Source organism: Panthera pardus, unplaced genomic scaffold (genome assembly GCF_024362965.1).
Source record: "Panthera pardus isolate Hobbes unplaced genomic scaffold, ASM2436296v1 HiC_scaffold_26, whole genome shotgun sequence".
NCBI classification, from domain to species: Eukaryota; Metazoa; Chordata; class Mammalia; order Carnivora; family Felidae; genus Panthera; species Panthera pardus.
The window spans coordinates 29,454,660-29,473,371 of NW_026526832.1; the positions used below are offsets into that span (position 1 = coordinate 29,454,660).

At 38.6% G+C, this 18,712-nt stretch overlaps 1 protein-coding gene across 3 annotated transcripts in view; it reads left to right on the plus strand.

Annotated features, from left to right (window-relative positions):
• Window positions 1-18,712, plus strand: part of NBAS (NBAS subunit of NRZ tethering complex) — a 329,555-nt gene that overhangs the window by 57,478 nt on the left and 253,365 nt on the right. For all 3 annotated transcript variants that reach the window (XM_053891145.1, XM_019451545.2, XM_053891146.1), the window contains 2 exons: window positions 1,862-1,930; window positions 10,235-10,363. In XM_053891145.1, the coding sequence (XP_053747120.1) occupies window positions 1,862-1,930; window positions 10,235-10,363 (198 nt within the window). The remainder of the gene's footprint in view (window positions 1-1,861; window positions 1,931-10,234; window positions 10,364-18,712) is intronic.

Consider the following 18,712-nt stretch of genomic DNA (forward strand, 5'->3'; position numbering starts at 1 on the left):
GTTGATTTTTCTGGGTTAATTTTCTCAGGGAATCCCCATTGGCTCTTTCAATGTATATATCTTTTTCTATTTCTGGCAAGAATTCTTGGATTATAATTTTGACAGTGGTTTTAGATGATCCCTTTGCTACCTTCCCTCATCTGTCCTGCCTTGACCCTGCAGTATTTTTACAATCTGCTTTTGCTCAACACCAGGCCTGGTAGTAGGCGTCATGGGGACATGGGGGTTGGCAGGAGCAGTGGAGATGACACCCTGGGATTTGGTGTTTTTTGTCTTTCTTACTTACAGTTATTTTGAAGTTTGTCTTATCTTCTGTCTTCAAGTTAAGGTGAGGACATGATTTTCATATAGATTTATTTTCTACTCCACCCCCCCCCCCCCGCCCCACTTTTTTTTCTTCAAGTAAGCTCTACACCCAGTGTGGGGCTTCAGTTCATGACCGTGTTCTACTGACTGAGCCAGCCAGGCACCTCATATTTTTCCCTTCTTTTTCTTTTTTTGTTGGAGGAAATATTGGGAGATATGGAGCTAAGCCACCACTGATGGCTTTAACTACTCAGAAGTTCTGATAGGAAAATTTTTAAGCTCAACAAAACTGTACTCTTCTTTGCCTTTTTCTTTCAAGGTAAAATTCATAAAACATAAAACCAACCACTAACCATTTTAAAATATACAATTCAGTTGCATTTAGTACATTCACAATGTTTGCAACTATCACCACTATCTAGTTCCAAGACATTCTCATCACCCCAAAAGGAAACCTCATTCCCATTAACTTGTCCTTCCCTATTCTTCCTCCCTCCAGCTCCTGGCAACCTCTAGTCTGCTTTCTGTTTCTTTTTTTTTTTTTTTTTTTTTAATTTTTTTTTTTTTTTAACGTTTATTTATTTTTGAGACAGAGAGAGACAGAGCATGAATGGGGGAGGGGCAGAGAGAGAGGGAGACACAGAATCAGAAGCAGGCTCTAGGCTCCGAGCCATCAGCCCAGAGCCCGACACGGGGCTCGAACTCACGGACCGTGAGATCGTGACCTGAGCTGAAGTCGGACGCCCAACCGACTGTGCCACCCAGGCGCCCCTGCTTTCTGTTTCTATGGACTTACCTATTCTGTTTCATATAAATGGAATCCTATAATATGTGGCCTTTTGTTTCTGACTTCTTTGATTAGAATAATGTTCTCAAGGTTCATCCAAGTTGTAGCATCTATCACTTCTTCATTCCTTTTTATGACTGAACAGTATTCTGTCGTGTGGATATATTACATTTTGTTCATTCTTTAGCTAATGGTCTTTTGAGTTGTTTCCACTTCTTGGCTGTTGTGAATAGTATTGCTATGAACATTTGTGTATAATTATTTGATGGAATACCTGTTTTCAATTCTTTTGGGCGTATACTTAGGATGGAATGGCTGGGTCAAATGGTAATTTTATGTTAAACTTTTTGAGGAACCATGAAACTTGTCTACAGCAGCTGTACCATTTTACTTCTCCCCACCCCAAGCAGTGCACTAAATTCTCTACATCTTCAACAATACTTGTTGTTTTAAATTTCTTAAATTACACCCTTCTCTCCTTCTTGATTTTATAAATGCATCTGTTAAGTCTAAAGAGAGTCTGTGTCCTATTATTTCAAATACTGGTTTCTAAATGTTGATTTCTTTTTTCTGGCATTTTTGAAGCATAAGATCAATTCCTTAATAAATTGGCTATTGTGAGTACATCTCTGACACCTATTGATGGCTTTCTTAACTATTTCTTAAAATGTTAGATTTCTTATAGTTTTCATTTCGCGATAAAAGGATTTTTACAGCGAGGAAGCATTCCATTAATTTTTCTTTGTATGATGTGCGTTTATTTTGTAGGTACCGAAGACCCTGGGATTGTTAAGGATGTTAAGTGTCAAGTTTTATAGTCGCCCAGGACAAGAACAGGTAACTCACAAGCTTAACCTTGTGCTTCTCAAATATTTTCACCAGAGTACCTTTAAAGCACAACGGAATGAACCTTCAGTGTTATAGATCTTCATCTGGGTGTGCTCTTAATTGTACCCTGTGTGGACAGATCCATAAGTAAAAATTCCTGGAGCTATTCCCTGAAGGTTTGTGTGTTTTACTGTATATCATTCTTCTCTCAATAACGAAGATTTGAAAAAAAAAAAAAAAAAGGGTGAAGAATGAACTTAGTCCTCTTGAGTTTGGGAATGGAAGACAAATCTCCTGGAACCATTATATGTTTGAAGTTTTTTTTTTTTAATTTTATCTTACTTGCAAATTTTCCTTCCTTGTCCATAATATATCCTTTTTTGTTTGTTTGTTTTTTTAAATCTGAGATTATTGAAACTCCAAGAAAAAGCAAGCCATGTTGATTCTGGGCTTCAAAAACCATTTTATACTGTTTTCCAAGAGATGCATGGATCCTTGACAAGGATGTTTGTCAGTTTCCTCCTGATGTGAGTGAGGTGCTTAGGAGATGGAGATGGAGATGGTTCTTCTGATGGAGATGGTTACTTCACTCTCTCTGTCTTGCTCTCATGAGAGTCTTGGCCTATATGGAAGCATCGGATCTTATCTTTTTTGTTTTGGGGTGACTCAAACTGCCTCATTTTTCTGTTTCTTCAATTTCTTTACTTACCCAAGGGAAATTGCAAGAAAGTACAGAAATCTTGAGAAATCAGATGAGCATTCTGGTGCTGCATTTGCATTTAATATATTTAAAGTTTGAGTTCTTTCTCTGCCATTGACTTCAACTAAGTCATGCATTCTGGATTGTTTTGGCATTGTCTCTACAAAAGTGAGCAGTACCACTGCTGTTGATGTCTGGAAAGTCACTTTCACGTTGAATCCCCATATGGTGGCACTGTTTTCCAGTTAGCATTCTCTTCAGGCATTTCATGGAGGTTGTTTTCATTTTGCAGATGAAGAAACATATGACAGATCAAATGGCTTGGCCTCTGCCATGGACTTAGTTCTCTGTATCGCCGCTGTTGATCTGTTACCATTTTAGTGCATGATAGCATTATTTTACTTTTTCTTCCTGCATCCTTTCTGCATTCTCTTTAATACTATCTAAATTACTATCTTTAACAAATCTTAAATGACTCACTTTTAAAATTCTGTTGACTTTATTAAAGCAATTATATGTCATTTCAGTGTTTATTCTTTTTTTTCTTTTTTTTTTTTTTTCAGTCAGTCAGCACTCACTTTGAGCCCAGGCATAATGTTAGAGCTGAGAATAAATTGATGAATAAAATGCATTGCACTTCCTCAAGCAGCCCTCAGTGTAGTGGGGGAGACACTTACAGAAGCAGCTGGGAAATAATACAGTATTATGCATTTTATAACCCCTTCTATAAGTTAATATGAAGTACCATTGAGGTGCACAAAGAGGGAGCCTTTCATTCTGGAGAGGATACTCAATTTAGAAGTGAGGGTTCCTCACACAGAAAGAGGGACACTGGACATTTCCAGCCTGGTAGCGGCATTTGCCAAGTCCTGGAAGTGTCAGAGGGCAGTGCTGGAACATTCCAGTTTGCTGGGCTGTAGACACTAGTTTTATTTGGCATATAGTATTACCTTTCAAAGAGTATATTAATAATAAGAGTTCTGTGTGTTCTTTTATAAAGAATGTTGTCTTGGAAAATTTTTTTCCCAAGGGCTTTTTATTTCCTATGTGTTTTTGCAGTGTCTCCCCCTGCTCACTAGCCCCAGGTTTGTTAACCAGGCATTTGAGGATGATTTATTTATTTATTTATCTATCTATCTATTTATTTATTTATTTAGGGAGGTCAGACTTCTAAACCACAGTGGGCAAGAATATGAGCTCAACTTCTTAAGGGCAGGATTTACGTTTTGCTTGCTGCTAGCTTCCCACAGTGTCAGACATACCTGGCATATAATCTGTATTACTGGATATGTTTATTCATGTTGAATGTGGGAAGAGCAGCACTTACGAATTCACCTTTAAGACTATGTAGTAATTCAGAACATTTTGAATGTATGTACTAGAGCTCAGTACTTTAATTTTCATGTAGCGTGTACATTTGAAAGGTGTAATGAAATAGGAAATCACTCATTTTTAATTGTTCTGTGTAGATATGCAGTTGAAGAAAGGTAAGTTAAAGCACTCTCTCTCAGTGCTAAGATCTGATATTTAACATTTAAAAGAATTACTCTCTTAGAAAGGACAGTTAAAGGTTTTATTGTAGTGTTTGAGAGAAGACACAATTCCTACTCTATTGCTGCCAGTAGTAGAGGCTTTAATTAGTGTTTTTAATTAACAAAAGATCAAATGGACGTTTGAGCTAGTAGTTTAATAAATGAGAAATAGAGGTGAAAGTTAAAATCCTGTTCATGTTATTAATTTCAGTAGTATTGGTATCACATTGCTACACAAGAGATTCAGTGAGGTAAGAGGAAGATATCTTTTGGAAAGCTGTGGGAAGAGATTTTGATACAAGGAGGTAAATAGAATTGATAATATGCTCAATTAAAAGGGTCATAGATGAATTCATGGTGAAAGAAGACCATGCAAATGATCTTTGTCAACCAACTTCCTTTGTTCCATTGTAACTTACAAGGTAAGACTGCCTTTCAGTAGATACTCATGGAATAGAGTAGACTGAAGCAGGCAGTAAGTGAAATTCATCATTTTCTTTCTTTTCCTCACCTTTTTTTTGTTTTTTTAATTTTTTGAAACATTTATTTATTATTAAGAGACAGAGCATGAACAGGGGAGGGCCAGAGAGAGAGGGAGACACAGAATCCGAAGCAGGTTCCAGGCTCTGAGCTGTCAGCACAGAGCCCAATGCGGGGCTTGAACTCAAGATCATGACCTGAGCCGAAGTCAGACGCTTAACCGACTGAGCCACCCAAGCGCCCCATCTTTTCCTCGCCTTCTTTGGGGTATAATTGTAAGATATTTAAAGTGTATAATGTGATGATTGGATCTGCATATATGTAAATGAAGCTTTTCCCCCATCGAGTTAACACATCCACTACCTCACATATTTATATTTTTATTGTGTGTGTAAGAACCATTCAGGTCCTCCTCTCTTAGCAAGTTGCAGTTACATAATACAGTGTTATCAAGTGTAGTCATCATATTATACATTAGATCTGCAAACCTTCTTCATCTTGTAACTGAAAGTTTCCACCCTTTACCAACCTCTCCCAACTTCCTCCACTCGCTCCCCCGCTTCTGGTAGGCAGCTAGTTTTCTACTATCTGTTTCTAGGAGTTTGATTTTTTTTTTTTTTTTTTTAAAGATTCTACATATAAGTGATACTCAGTATTTGTCATTCTGCGTTTGACATATTTCACTTAGCGTAATGCCAGCCAGCTACATCCATGTTGTCACGAATGACAGGATATCCTCCTCCTCCTCCTCCTCCTCCTCCTCCTCCTCCTCCTCCTCCTCCTCCTTCTCCTCCTCCTTCTTCTTTTTTATGTTTATTTATTTTTGAGAGAGGGAGTGAGACAGAGTGCAAGCAGGAGAGGGGCAGAGAGAGAGGAAGACACAGAACCCGAAGGAGACTCCAGGCTCTGAGCTGTCAGCATGGAGCCTGACGTGGGGCTTGAACTCATGAACCCATGAGTCATGACCTGAGCTGAAGTTGGATGCTTAACCTGACAGAGCCACCCAGGCACCCCATGGATTTCCTTTTTAAAGGCCAATTGACAGTTTGTGTGTTTGTGTCCCCACATCCTCACCAGCATTGGTTGCCTTTTCTTATTCATAATAGCCATCCTGATGTGTGTGAAGTGATACCTCATTGTGGTTTTGATTTGCATTTCCCTGATGATTAGTGATGTTGAGCACCTTTTCATGTACTGTTAGCCTTTTGTATGTCTTTTTTTTTTTTTTTTTTTTTACTTAGAAAATGTCAATTCAGATGCTTTGCTCATTTTTAAATTGGGTTGTTTGTGTTTTTTTGCTATTGAGTTGTAGGAGTCCCTTGTACATTTTGGATATTTTTATCAGATATGTGGCTTGCAAATATTTTCTCTCATTCCATAAATTGTCTTTTCATTTTGTTAATGGTTTCCTTTGCTGTGCAGATGTTTTTAGTGTGATGTAGTTCTGCTTATTTATTTTTGCTTTTTTGACCTGGCTCTTAGTGAAAAATACAAAAGATCATTGCCACGACCAATATCAAGGAGCTTATTCCCTGTGTTTTCATATAGGATTTTTAGGGTTTTTGGGCTTATGCTCCACATCTTCATCTGGTTAGAGTGGATTTTTGTATATGGTGTAAGGTAGGGGTCCAGTGGGTATCCAGGTTTTCCAATACCATTTATTGAAAGAGTATCCCTTCCCCATTGTGTATTCTTGACTTCTTTGTTGTAAAGTGACCATTTATGCATGAATTTCTTTCTGAGCTCTCTTCTGTTCCATCAATCTTTGTGCCTGTTTTTATACCAATACAGTATTATTTTGATTACTATAGCTTTGTAACAGTAGTTTGAAATCAGAAATGGTGATACTTAGAACTTTGTTTTTAGTTTTCAAGATTGCTTTGGCTGCTTGGGGACTTAGGGTCTTTTGTGGTACCATGCAAATTTTAGGATTATTTTTTCTATTTTTGTGGAAAATGCCATTTGAATGTTGGTAGGTATTGCATTGAACCTATAGATCACTTTGGATACTATGGACATTTTAACAATGTTCTTTAAATCCATGGACATGGAATATTTTTCCATTTGTGTTCAGTTTCTTTGATCAGTGTTTTATGGCCTTTCTTGTATAGATCTCTCACCTCCTTGGTTAAATTTATTCCTAAGTATTTTATTCTTTTTGATGCTAGTATAACAGATTATTTTCTTAATTTCTCTTTCTGATAGTTCACTGTTAGGGTACAGGAACAGTAGTCATTTTTTGTATGTTGATTTTTGTATCCTGCAGCTTTACTGAATTTGTTTATTCTAATGGCTTTTTGGTGGAGTCTTTAGGGTTTTCTAAATATACCATGTCATCTGTAAGGAGACAATTTTACTTCTTTTCCAATTTGTGTGCCTTTTATTTATTTTCATGCCTAATTGCTCTGGCTAGGATTTCCAGTACTGTGTTGAGTAAAACTGGCAAGAGTGGCTTTCTTGTCATGTTCTTGTTCTCAGAGAAAAGGCTTCCCTCTTTTCACTGCCAAGTTACATACTCTTGACCATCATTCCAGCTGTTGTAATGATTAAAATAAACGTGATGTTCATATTTGAGGAATATGAAAGAAACCCAGACACATTTTAACTGAAGTAAAAATTACAGCTAAATTATATTGCTTTCGGAACTACTTAATTCAAATAGAGAAGACGAGAGAACGATTATTATTCACTTATGCTGAGAAATCTGAATACGGTAAGAGGAATTATGGTTTGAAGGTTTGAGGTTTACTTTTAGTGTGATGTGCAGTTGATTGAAAAGCCATTTCCTCTTATTTACAAATAAATAATTTGAAAGAAATTCTCTCCCCAGCCAAGCAAGAAACATTCTGACTTCCAAATACTGCAGGCTCGGTTCACAGACTTTAGCCTGGATTTTCTAACTGTGGCTTTAGATCTTGTGTAACAGCTACTGTCAGGAAAATAAATTATTCCCTGAGCCAGAGACACTTTAGAAACACGATGTTTTCCTTCTGAAATAAAAACTCTATTTTATTTGTAGAAACATTGCAGAGCGCCTATAGCACACAAAGTAACATAGGTGGCTTGTCGATGTCTGACAGGCTGCAGTTCGGTTGCTGCTGAGAACTGTCTTCTCACTGTGCGTATATGTGAAAGTTAAACGGGTAACTTGGACTTTAAAGAACTGCATACTTAATGTGTATACACCTAATGTCTGGATTTGCTCTACAGTACTCCAGGGGGGAAAAAAAAACCCCAAGAACATTGTGGTGATTGGGGAAGGGTTTGTGAAGCAAGTGTGAAAAGTTGGTATTTGTTGATAAGCTGGTTGTTGGTTCCATGGGTATTCGTTATACTCTAGTTTCTACATGTGGGTCTAAGTGCAAATTCCTACAGCAAAATGCTTCAAGAAAGGAGTGTTAAGTTTTCAGCGAGGAGATCATAGTATCAAATGAAACTTTAAGGGGATTCAAGAAGCCACCAGTTTAAAAGCAAGTGGTAACATTTTAGTTCTTCATGTTGAGAGAGAAAAGGAAGGTATGAGGGAGAGAAGGATTAAAACGAAGGATAATTTAGCATATTCATTTATTACTTTCTAGATCACAAGGCTATTGTTAAATTATTCACATTACTCAATATACTTTTGTTTGTTTTTTGTCAAAGAGATTCATCAACTTCCCATTTGCTTTCAGAGCACTTTTATTAATTGGTTAATGAAGCATTTATAATACCAGGGAGTTCTCATACAGACCACCGGTGACTAATTATTTAGGTGAGAAAACAGTAAAGTATACTTGATCATGATTGCTGCCGAGGAGCATGGAGCTTCCTGGAAAGGCTGAGGCACCGGGGAGGGCAGTGGTCACCGTGCGGTGGAAGTGACTTGGGCTGGGACTGAAGGCGGCATCTAGCTCAGGTATTGCTATCTATACTAGAATGATCTTCAGCAAGTTTTTGAACCTTTGGGATCTTCAGTTTCTTTGTCTGCAAACTCTGAAGAATGCAGGGAGAGTTCTTGAGAATGAAAATTTATGCTTGTGATCCCACCTTCTGCCAAACCATGGAGCGTATTGACCAGAGTTGTGAATGGAAGGTGCTAGGCCCTTCGTCTTCTCTTCCTGACCTCCTCTCCGTCACGGAGGAGGGGATGGGATGTAGTTAACATTTGCTCTCAGTGCTTTTGCTTTTATTGCTTCTTTTTGTATTTTAATCTTTCTTACATTTAATTCTGGCAATCTGGGATAGACGTGTTATATCCGGTTAAAGTGACTTTAGTCCTTAGTGAGGAGATTAGAGGATGCTAATCTTCTCATCTATGTACTCATCCAGCAGTGTTTCTCACTTTCTGAAATTGTTCTATTTGCTTTTGTTGGCTAATATGCCTTAGTCATTGTAGACCTGAGGACTTAAGCTTGTGTCTGTAGAGACCAGGTAGATAATGTGGTGAATTGAGCCAGGCATAATTTTTTTCTCCTTTTTTTTTTTTTTTTTTTTTTTTAAGTATAGTCATGTGTAAGTTTCAGATCATAGCTAGTATTTGACCTTAATCGGAGGGCCATAACCAAGAATGGTGGGGGCTTTGGCTTACTGGAAAGCTTATGATCCTTTTAAGCATGCATATGCTGTTCAGCCCCACCTGATTATTGCCCTAGTGTGACCGGGTAGCACCCTCACCCTTAAAAGGTGGTGGTGGACTCTTGTGTTGCCAGATTTTCTAAATGCTAAGGACACATATAGTTGTAGGCTGTCATTTTTAGGTCTGATTTATTATTTGTGGGTAAACTACCTTAGACCCTGCTTTCAGTAAATGCTTGAGTGGGCAATAGATGTCCAGTTAGTGTTGGTTTGATTCTTCTGCTTCTGCTTAGGCGATGAACAGGGGACATCCCTGCTTGTCTGGTTTCTCATCAAGAAAGGACTGAGAGATTGTGTGGGCAAGTAGGCCTTGAAAAGACAAGACTTTCTCTGTGCACCCCGTGCTTGGCCATGTAAAATCAGTGTATTAACAAAATTTTTCTGTAGCAGTGATTAGATTCCTCATGTTTACCAGGAAATCTGGAAAATAAACACTCCTGGTGCCCCTTAAATTAAGGAATGCATTTCCCCCCTTGCTACCTCTGTTCCCATCACCATTGGACCTTCTTTTCTGCCAACTCTCTTCTTCCTCCTTTCCCTTCCCTTTCATCCACACAGCATAAATTTGTGGCCTGTGACAGGATATTCCAGATATTGTGTACGTATAGAATCTTGTGAAAATGTGAACCCCAAATTCAGGAAATTCACCATCTGGTCAATATCAACCCGTAAAAGTTAATGAGAACTCATGGTAATTGATGTGTGATGTAAAGGAGTGTTTTTATAATGCTCATATATTTGGGTTTTTGGTTATATGTGAATTATAACACTATAAAATAGGTTAAAAAGAAAAAAAACTCCTTAAGGGTAAGAGTTCTGTTTCTTTATGCTGGAGCACATTTATAGTGTATGAAGCTGTTGGAACCCTTTATTATGAGAGATCATTTATGACATGGCACCCTCTAAAGAGTGTTATTAAATTCTGGAGGTTACTTCTATTCAGCTACAAGTTCCTTGATCTGACGTTAATGTAATATTATTGTATAGGATGGGATCTTTAAGATGAGCCTCTCTCCAGATGGGACCCTCCTTGCTGCCATTCATTTCTCAGGGAAACTAAGCATCTGGGCCATTCCGTCTCTGAAGCAGCAAGGGGAATGGAATCAAAATGAGCAGGTATGTCTGTTGATTATTATTATTATTAGAATGGTTCTCGCTTAAGGGTGAGTACTGACAATAGTGGTTTCATTTGGTTGATGTTTGCAGCTCACAGCTATTATTCATGCTCAGCATGCCAAAGCTTTAGTTAAATTAGAATATCATCAGCATAGTAGGATAAATTAAGAACAGAGTAGCACTGTGTGCTGACTTTAATTTGTAGTGCAGTACATTCTGTATACTGACTGTAATCTGTCCACCCCCTTCTCCTTTTTTCTTACTATAAAAATACAGAATGGAGACACTAATTTTGTAGCAAAAGCCAACTAATATGGTAAAAAAATTGGAGGGTCAGTATTCTAAAAGGGCTACAGTTCTTCCCCAAATCTTGCAACACTAACATAATATTGGGCTTGCTTAAGGCTTGAAGGGAGACCTCTTCACTCAAAAGTAGGGAGTGAAGATGCAGTCTATTAATTTTTTAGTGTCTTGAAATGACCGGTTTTAAGAATGAAAAGGCTTAGTGGTTTAGTAACAGAATCATCATTTGTTATATTCTAAAATCATGATGGGCAAATAAGGTCTGTGCATATAATGCTGTGTATTGCGATAGAGTGAAGATGAAAAGAAAGACCTTAGTTAGATACAACTTTATGTTCTAAATCTTTTACTCCTCTGATGGTGATTTGGCATTTCAGTACTTATGGGTTAATTTTTTTCCTCTCACTTCTCCATTTCCCTTTTCTATAGGAATATCTTTTCACCAGCTTTGGTGGATAGTTTTGTGATTCTAAGACTGGAGCCTTTTCCCTGAATGGTCTGAATGGATTGATGTCTTTTTTCAGAATTCTTTTTAATTTCATTTCATCAGTTAATCTGAGCTATTAAAACAATTTTGAAAAGCAAAGAGCATTTTGTTATTCCCAGAATAGCAGAGGGAAAGAGAAACTGGCTGTATATTTTCTTACACTTTTCACAGACTTAAATTTATTTTTGCTATTATTCTTCATTTTTTTTGTTAAAAAAATTTTTTTTTACATTTATTTATTTTTGAGAGACTGAGAGAGACAGTGCATCAGTGGGGGAGGGGCAGAGAGGGAGGGAGACACAGAATCCGAAGCAGGCTCCAGGCTCCGAGCTGTCAGCAGAGCCTGATGCGGGGCTCGAACCCACAAACCGTGAGATCATGACCTGAGCCAAAGTCAGACACCCAACCGACTGAGTCACCCAGGCACCCCTTTTTTTCTGTTTTAATACACAAGTTTGGCAAGATTTTTTCCCCTTAGTTCCTACTCACCTTGAATTTAATTTGTTCTCTGCACCTCTACCACTCACTCTGGCCCTGGATCTCGATTTGTTCTAAACAGAAGAGGGGTTCCTCAGTCTTCAATCTCAGCAGCTAAATACAAGGAACATTGTTTTTCTCTCCTCGGAATTGATAGCTAACCTGATTTATATCTTCCCTCTAGAAGTGGAGTGGATCAACTCTAAAACCATTTGTTTAACATATTTAGCCATGCACACTGGATAACTGATCCAAAAGGTACCATGTATTTTTCATGGCTATTAATGTCTAGTGATAAATTTGCATTTGGAAAGACTCTGTTCTTTCCAATATTTTACATTTGGGCATTTTTTTTTTCTTAAGTTTACTCATTTTCTTAAAGTATTTCATTCACCTAATAGAAATATTGATCAAGTTTGAAGCACACTTAATGTTTGATTTTGTTAGTATTCTAGAATGGCATACATGTAGTGTAAGGACTATTTAGGCAAAATTTATTAGTATGCTCTTTTGTTTACTGGAATTCTGGATACCCTTCTTGTGAAGATAAATTGCATTTGTTGTAACCCTTCTTGGCATACACTCAACTTTTTAAGTAGTTAGACATTTTTTTGTCATTAGTTGCTGATCAGTATCATTGTAATTCGCTACTCTTTAGCTCATTAATATTATTCATTAATTTTTTTGTGATTTTTATAGCGATTCTATTAAAATAATTTAAAAAATTGTTTAAAAATCTTGAATGAGTAAATGTAAATATCCCAGTAGTTTGGAATAGGCCATCAGAAGAGTAATGGGGCAGGAAAGGAAGGAAATTAGAAAATGGCAAAAGAGGTTTATGGTGGGAAGAGAGAGGGGTTTATGTCAGAAGTTGATCTCCTGTGTTTCCCTGGTGAGACTCTTTGACCCTTGAGAATGTAGAAGGGCAGCTCATCAGGAATTGATCTAGACTGTTCTGTTGTGCCACAGTGTGCTTCCATCTCGCCCCTTGTGGCTCTGGTTTAGCGCCCACCGCACAGTCTGTAGAGGCTGTCTGTTGATGCAGCTTGATTCTCAAGCCAGTTCTAGCTATTATTACAAACTGAACGATTTTTAGGGTAATATATCTGTTTTTTTCAGATTGGGTCGCCATAAATTATTTCCCTCGAATGCCTGAGCAAACCAGAAAAAAAAAAAACAAAACGAAACAAACAAACAGGTTTTGGGGCTCACAAAACTGAAAACCATGGACCTGGTTGCCATCACTGCAGACGTTTTGTAGGTGGTAGAACCCCTTGCTGAGGGAACAGTGGCTTCGTGAGAATTACTGAACCCAATCCTACCTTTATTGCTATTTCTCCTGCTGCTCAGCACACCGCCTTATTCCCGGATTCATCCCATCCAGGGCCTGTGGCGGTCAGCCCCGCCCTTCTCGCGCTGTCGCTCAGCACAGGGAAGGACGAGCTGAATAGAACAGATCTTGCTTTGAGACTCCTCATTCTAGTCTCAAAAGAAATTTTGTCCAGGGTTGAAAAGCAAGACTTTAATTTCATCTATGCTTTTCTTTAAAATTCTAAAGTTGTGGTCAAAATGCAAACTCCTTTGTTTACCTGGATCATTATGCTGCTTCACACTTGCTTCCTGAACTTTCCTCTCCCTGCTCCCTGCTTTTGTCCCATCCTTTCTTCATTCTGTCATTCTTCATTCTGTCATAAATTCTTGTGAGGCTTCCTCATTTTCACAGAACACTCTGTTTTTTTTTTGTTTTTTGTTTTTTGATACACATTTTAGGCTTATGTAGCTCTGGTCACGATTCATGTAGATAGTATTCTTGTAGCTTTTACAAAATTTACTGTAATAATAACCTCAATTATTATTTATTGAGCACGTATTCAGAGTTATTTAGCAAGTAAGCAGTAGAGTTGAGATTTCAGAGAGATTTCATCTCTCTCTGACTCTGATGTATATGCTCTTCCCATGACCCCGTGCAAAAATAGATACAGTTTTTAAAAGGTGGAAAATATATTTATTAGGCTTTATTTATTTGATCTTTAGAAGAACAGAGATAAATCTTTTTTCCCAGTGAATAGAACACAGATGTCTTCAGCCTTCTCAGATGTGTTGAACTCTCGAGCCAGTTAGTGTGTATCACCAAAAACTGGAGTAAATAGTTGACATAGCTTCCCGCTGGCAAACCCTGAAGTTTACAATAGATCTGCGCAGCACTTATGATGTGCTGGGAGAGTATGTGAGAGTGGTAACTCTTTCTTCAGCACAAAGGGTTTGAAAAACTATACTTTGCTTGAGTCTTTCACCTGTATCCCGGGAGTTCATCACATTGGCTTGGCCATTTTGGATTTGGATGGGTACTATATGAAGGGAGTCATCAAAATTTAGTGCACCACAGTAAGTGGTATAAAGCTTGTGTGTAACAGTTTTATAAAGAGTAAGCTGTTACTGTATTCATAATAATAATCCTAAAATAATAGAGTTCATCTCTTTATTGAATCTTTACCAAGTTTTAGAGTAGAGAATGCAGTAAGTCCCAGTGAGATGCTCATAGTCTTACAAGGGGAATTATAAACAAATCAACAGAGTAACATGTTAATATTATGAAAAGATAAGCTCAGAGGAAAGACTCATAATCCAGCTGGGGGGAAGGATTGTTGGGAGTAAGTAGCATTTGTCTACTAAGGCTTGGCTGTCCACCCTGAGTGATAGGAACCTATTTCAATTGCTTCACTACAGTCCTAGTAAGTAACAAATGTTTTTGTGTTCTAATAGATGGGAATAGTGCTAAAAAGAAGTAAACTTGCATCGCTGCATTAGAATCAAGATGCTGGTTGGACTCAGGTTCTTGGACTTCATAGGTTAAGCCTTTGTTTCAGAGTATCTTTTGTAGCCCTTATGTTGACAGATTTTGACTTTTTTTTTTAAATTTATTTATTGAGAGAGAGAAAGAGAGAGAATGAGAACCAGCAGGGGAGGGGCAGAGAGGGGGACTGAGGATCTGAAGTGGGCTTTGTGCTGACAGCAGCGAGCCCGATATGGGGCTCGGGCTCATGAACTGTGGGATCGTGGCCTGAGCCAAAGTCAGCACCCCTAGATCGTGACTTTTATCTGGGTGAGTGAGGTACTAGTGATGATATTAATGGAAAACAGGGAGAGAGGCCATGCAGTTGATGTGAACGGTGCTTCTGGAGTTCAGCATTCATTATGCAGAGACACTGGAAACACGAAACTATTAATAAGTCATATACCAAATATATTGGTGTCATTTTGTGTACGCATCACTGGCTGAGCCCTTAAACAGCTGCTCCTTTCTCACTCGTCCTGCAATAGTCAAGGGACCTCGGGTCAGCCGGGTAGGACAGGGCTCTGCCTCTCTTACTGCTGTTCTAGGAAATGAAATGGCCAAGCCAGTATGTTTAAAATAGATTATATGGTAACATATAGCATAGAGCCAGCTTATAATTTTAGCTAAAACATTGTCTGAGAAGAAGCTAGTGTTACTGTTGCCCTATACAACTGTAGCCTCTTTTACCAAATCGTGAATTCAGCTCATCTGGGGCTTTCTTCATGTAATTCACTACTTTATTAGTTTTCATAATGTGCTTTGTGTAATTGAGTATTTTCTCTATAAAATCTAATGATTAAAGATAGTTGTGGAAGTGCCTATTCTGATTTACTTCTACCCAGTTGTGAGTTGATTAAATACTTCAGCTTTCATTGTCAGTATGAAAATCCATCTGGCTAGAAATCTGTGAGTATTAAGTTTTGTTCATGTGTGGAATATAGTAAAATTGCTAAATTGCTAAAGTGATTTTCATTTCAAACATTTCCCATATGTTATGTTTGTATATTTCCATCTCATTTTTGGCCTTAATTTTTGTCTGAAGAAGTTTTACCATTTTTCTATTTGTACATCCTATGATAAAATAGGAAAGATAAGTTTTGTTTCTCCTACAATTTGCTCTTTGCCACAATAGTAGGTATTGGACAGATTTTGTTAAATGGATCAATCAATGACAGATAAGTGGGAAGATGACAATTAATGTGATTGATCTTGACACAGTCCGCAGCTGTCCTCACAGCTTCACTCAACTGTGAGCTCCTGGAGAAAAGACCCTGAATACATGTTTGTTCCACGGGGCCTAACATAGAGCTTGGCATAAAAAATACTAGTAAGCGTTTGTGGAATGAATGAGCAGTCGAAAGGCTGCTTTTATGCTGTCGGAGGCAGCGGCCTTCATTATGTTTAGCTTCTAGCTGTTAAAAGAGAGTCAACAATCAAAATTCCTAACTGAAGAAAACAGTGCTATCGCTGTCACTGTAGGATGTTCTCAGTCATGAGGTGGCATGTCACCCAAAGAGGAGTGACGGGGAGGTTGCTTCTGAGAATATATCAACATGGCACTAGGAGTGAGCACCCCTGGAGTGCTTTCACAGGGGCCGTGGGTCCTTGGTGATCCTGCCCTCAAAACACCGGCCTACAGCGTGTGTTTCAGATACCATAAAGCATGGCCATATCACGGGCCCCTCACAGTTAAGAGTTTTTAGGGTTGAAGGATGGGAAGTCTGGCCCAGTTTGAACAGTACGAGAGAAGCAATGGGAATATCAGCTTTTTTTTTTGTTTTGTTTTGTTTTGTTACTTCTTAATTCCCTTTACCTATTTTGCCCATTTCTCCCCATCCCCACAACTGCCAGTTTGTTCACTGCATTTATGAGTCAATTTATATTCTCTTCAGATTCCACACATGAGTGAAATCGTGTAGTATTTGTCTTTCTGTCTGACTTACTCCACGTAGCATAATACCCGTGCATGTTGCCATGTGAATGACGAGATCTCATTCTTTTGTTTGGCTGAGTAATATTCCATCATGCATATACACCACATCTTTTTTCTCCATTCGTGCATCAGCGGACACTGGGTTGCCTCCATATCCTGGCTGTCGTAAATCATGTTGCAGTGAACATATGGGGCTCCTATATCCCTTCAAATTAGTGTTTTTCTCTTCTTTCTTTGCTTCCTTTCATTTTCCGGTAAATACTTAGTAGTGGGATTACTGGAATGTGTGGTTTGTCTATTTTTAGCTTTTTGAGGAAACTTCGCACTGTCTTCCACAGTGGTAGGACCAGCTTGCATTTCCACTAACAGTGGAAACAGCTCCTAATAACATTTATTATTTCTTGTCTTTTTTTCTAGCCATTTTAACGGGCGTGAGGTGAGAGATCTTATTCTGGTTTTGATTTACATTTCCCTGATGATGAGTGATAATTGAGCATTTTTTTCATGTGTCTATTGGCCATCTTTTTGTCTTCTTTGGAAAAATGTCTATTCGTGTCCTCCGCCCATTTTTAAATTAGACTATTTGGTTTTGGTGTTGGGTTGTGTAATTTCTTTTTTTTTTTTTTTAAATGTTTATTTATTTTTGAGACAGAGAATGAGCATGGGAGAGGCAGAGAGAGAGGGAGACAGAATCCGAAGCAGGCTCCAGGCTCTGAGCTGTTAGCACAGAGCCCGATGTGGGGCTCGAACTCAAACCGCGAGATCATGACCTGAGCCGAAGTCGGACGCTAAACCCACTGAGCCACCCAGGTGCCCCGGGTTGTGTAATTTCTTTATATATTTTGGATATTAGCTCCTTTTTGGACATGCCATTTACAAATAACTTCTCCCATTCAGTAGGTTGTCTTTTCATTTTGCGGATGGTGTCCTTTGCTGTGCAAAAAGTCTTTTATTTTGGGGTAGTCCCAATAGTTTCCTTTTGTTCTTGCATCCCTTGCCTGAGGAGACCCATCCATAAATAGTTGAAATAGTATGAAGGGAGGCAGTGGGAATGTCTGCTTTGAGAGTAGTGAGGCACAGCTGTGTCAGGATACTGGTCTGGTAGGTCACCTCTGCCTGAAGCAGAGTTATGTTTGGGCTTCTTTTTTAAATGTACTGTGCAGATAGTTTCATCCAACTCCCACATATTGTGAAAATAAACATTTAGTTCAGATATCTAGCGTGAATCTGTGTTCAGCCGTAAAAATGAATGAAGTACGGATGCATATTACAACATGGATGTACCTTGAGAACCTTCTGCTACTGCAGAGAAGCCAGACACAAGGGGTTACGTGTTGTATGAATTCATTTATACGAAATATCCAGAATAGGTAAATCCACTGAGGCAGAAAGTGGATTGGTAGCGGACAGGGCTGAGGGGATGGGGAGTGGGAAGTCACTGCTTAACGGGTAAGTGGTTTTATTTTGGATCGACACAAATGTTTTGAAACTAAATGGAAGTGGCAGCACTGTGAACGTACAAAGTGCCACTGTATGTTCATTTTAAAATGGTTAATTTTCCATTATGTGAATTTTAGCTCAACAACAAAAAATGGCATCGCGAGTCCCATCTTTCCGCCAAAACCCCAAGACAAGCAAAAATGCAGATAATTAGAATGGATATCCTGTACTTCAGTTAAACTGACCCACTGTTTTCCTGAATAAGCTTAGGGTTTTTTTTTTTTTTTTTTTTTTTTTTTTTTAATCGGTGTACTTTTGTTCATTCTGTGTTTGCCGACTGGAATGTCTTCCTGCACCCATTTGCCATATCCAGATTTTATCCAGTCTTGAACGTATAGCACCCAGTGTACTACTTCCTTTATACCTCTTGAATCCCCTTTGTCTTACTCGAGGCCATCTTCAAAATGACCTCTTCAACCTTTGAAGACCCCTCCACTTTTATCTATACCTCTTTTTGGGCAGCTGTTATATTTGAACTTGGGTTATAGTCACTCACATCTGTTTCTTAGCTCTCTACCTGCTTGAGTTGTGCGGCCAGTAATGTATGGTTTCTCTTCCTCCTCACAGTATAAGTGCACAGTGTTCATTGACTAAATGGCAGAAGAGACCACACCTTTGAGAGGCTGCAGGAATACTAGTACTAAGCTAATTTTCCTATAGCTTAGCCATTCTAATTAGGGTGCAGTGATTTAAAAGAATAATTCATTCCTGGGGCGCCTGGGTGGCTCAGTCAGTCGGGCGTCCGACTGCGGTTCAGGTCATGATCTCATGGCTTGTGGGTTCGAGCCCCACATCAGGCTCTGTGCTGACAGC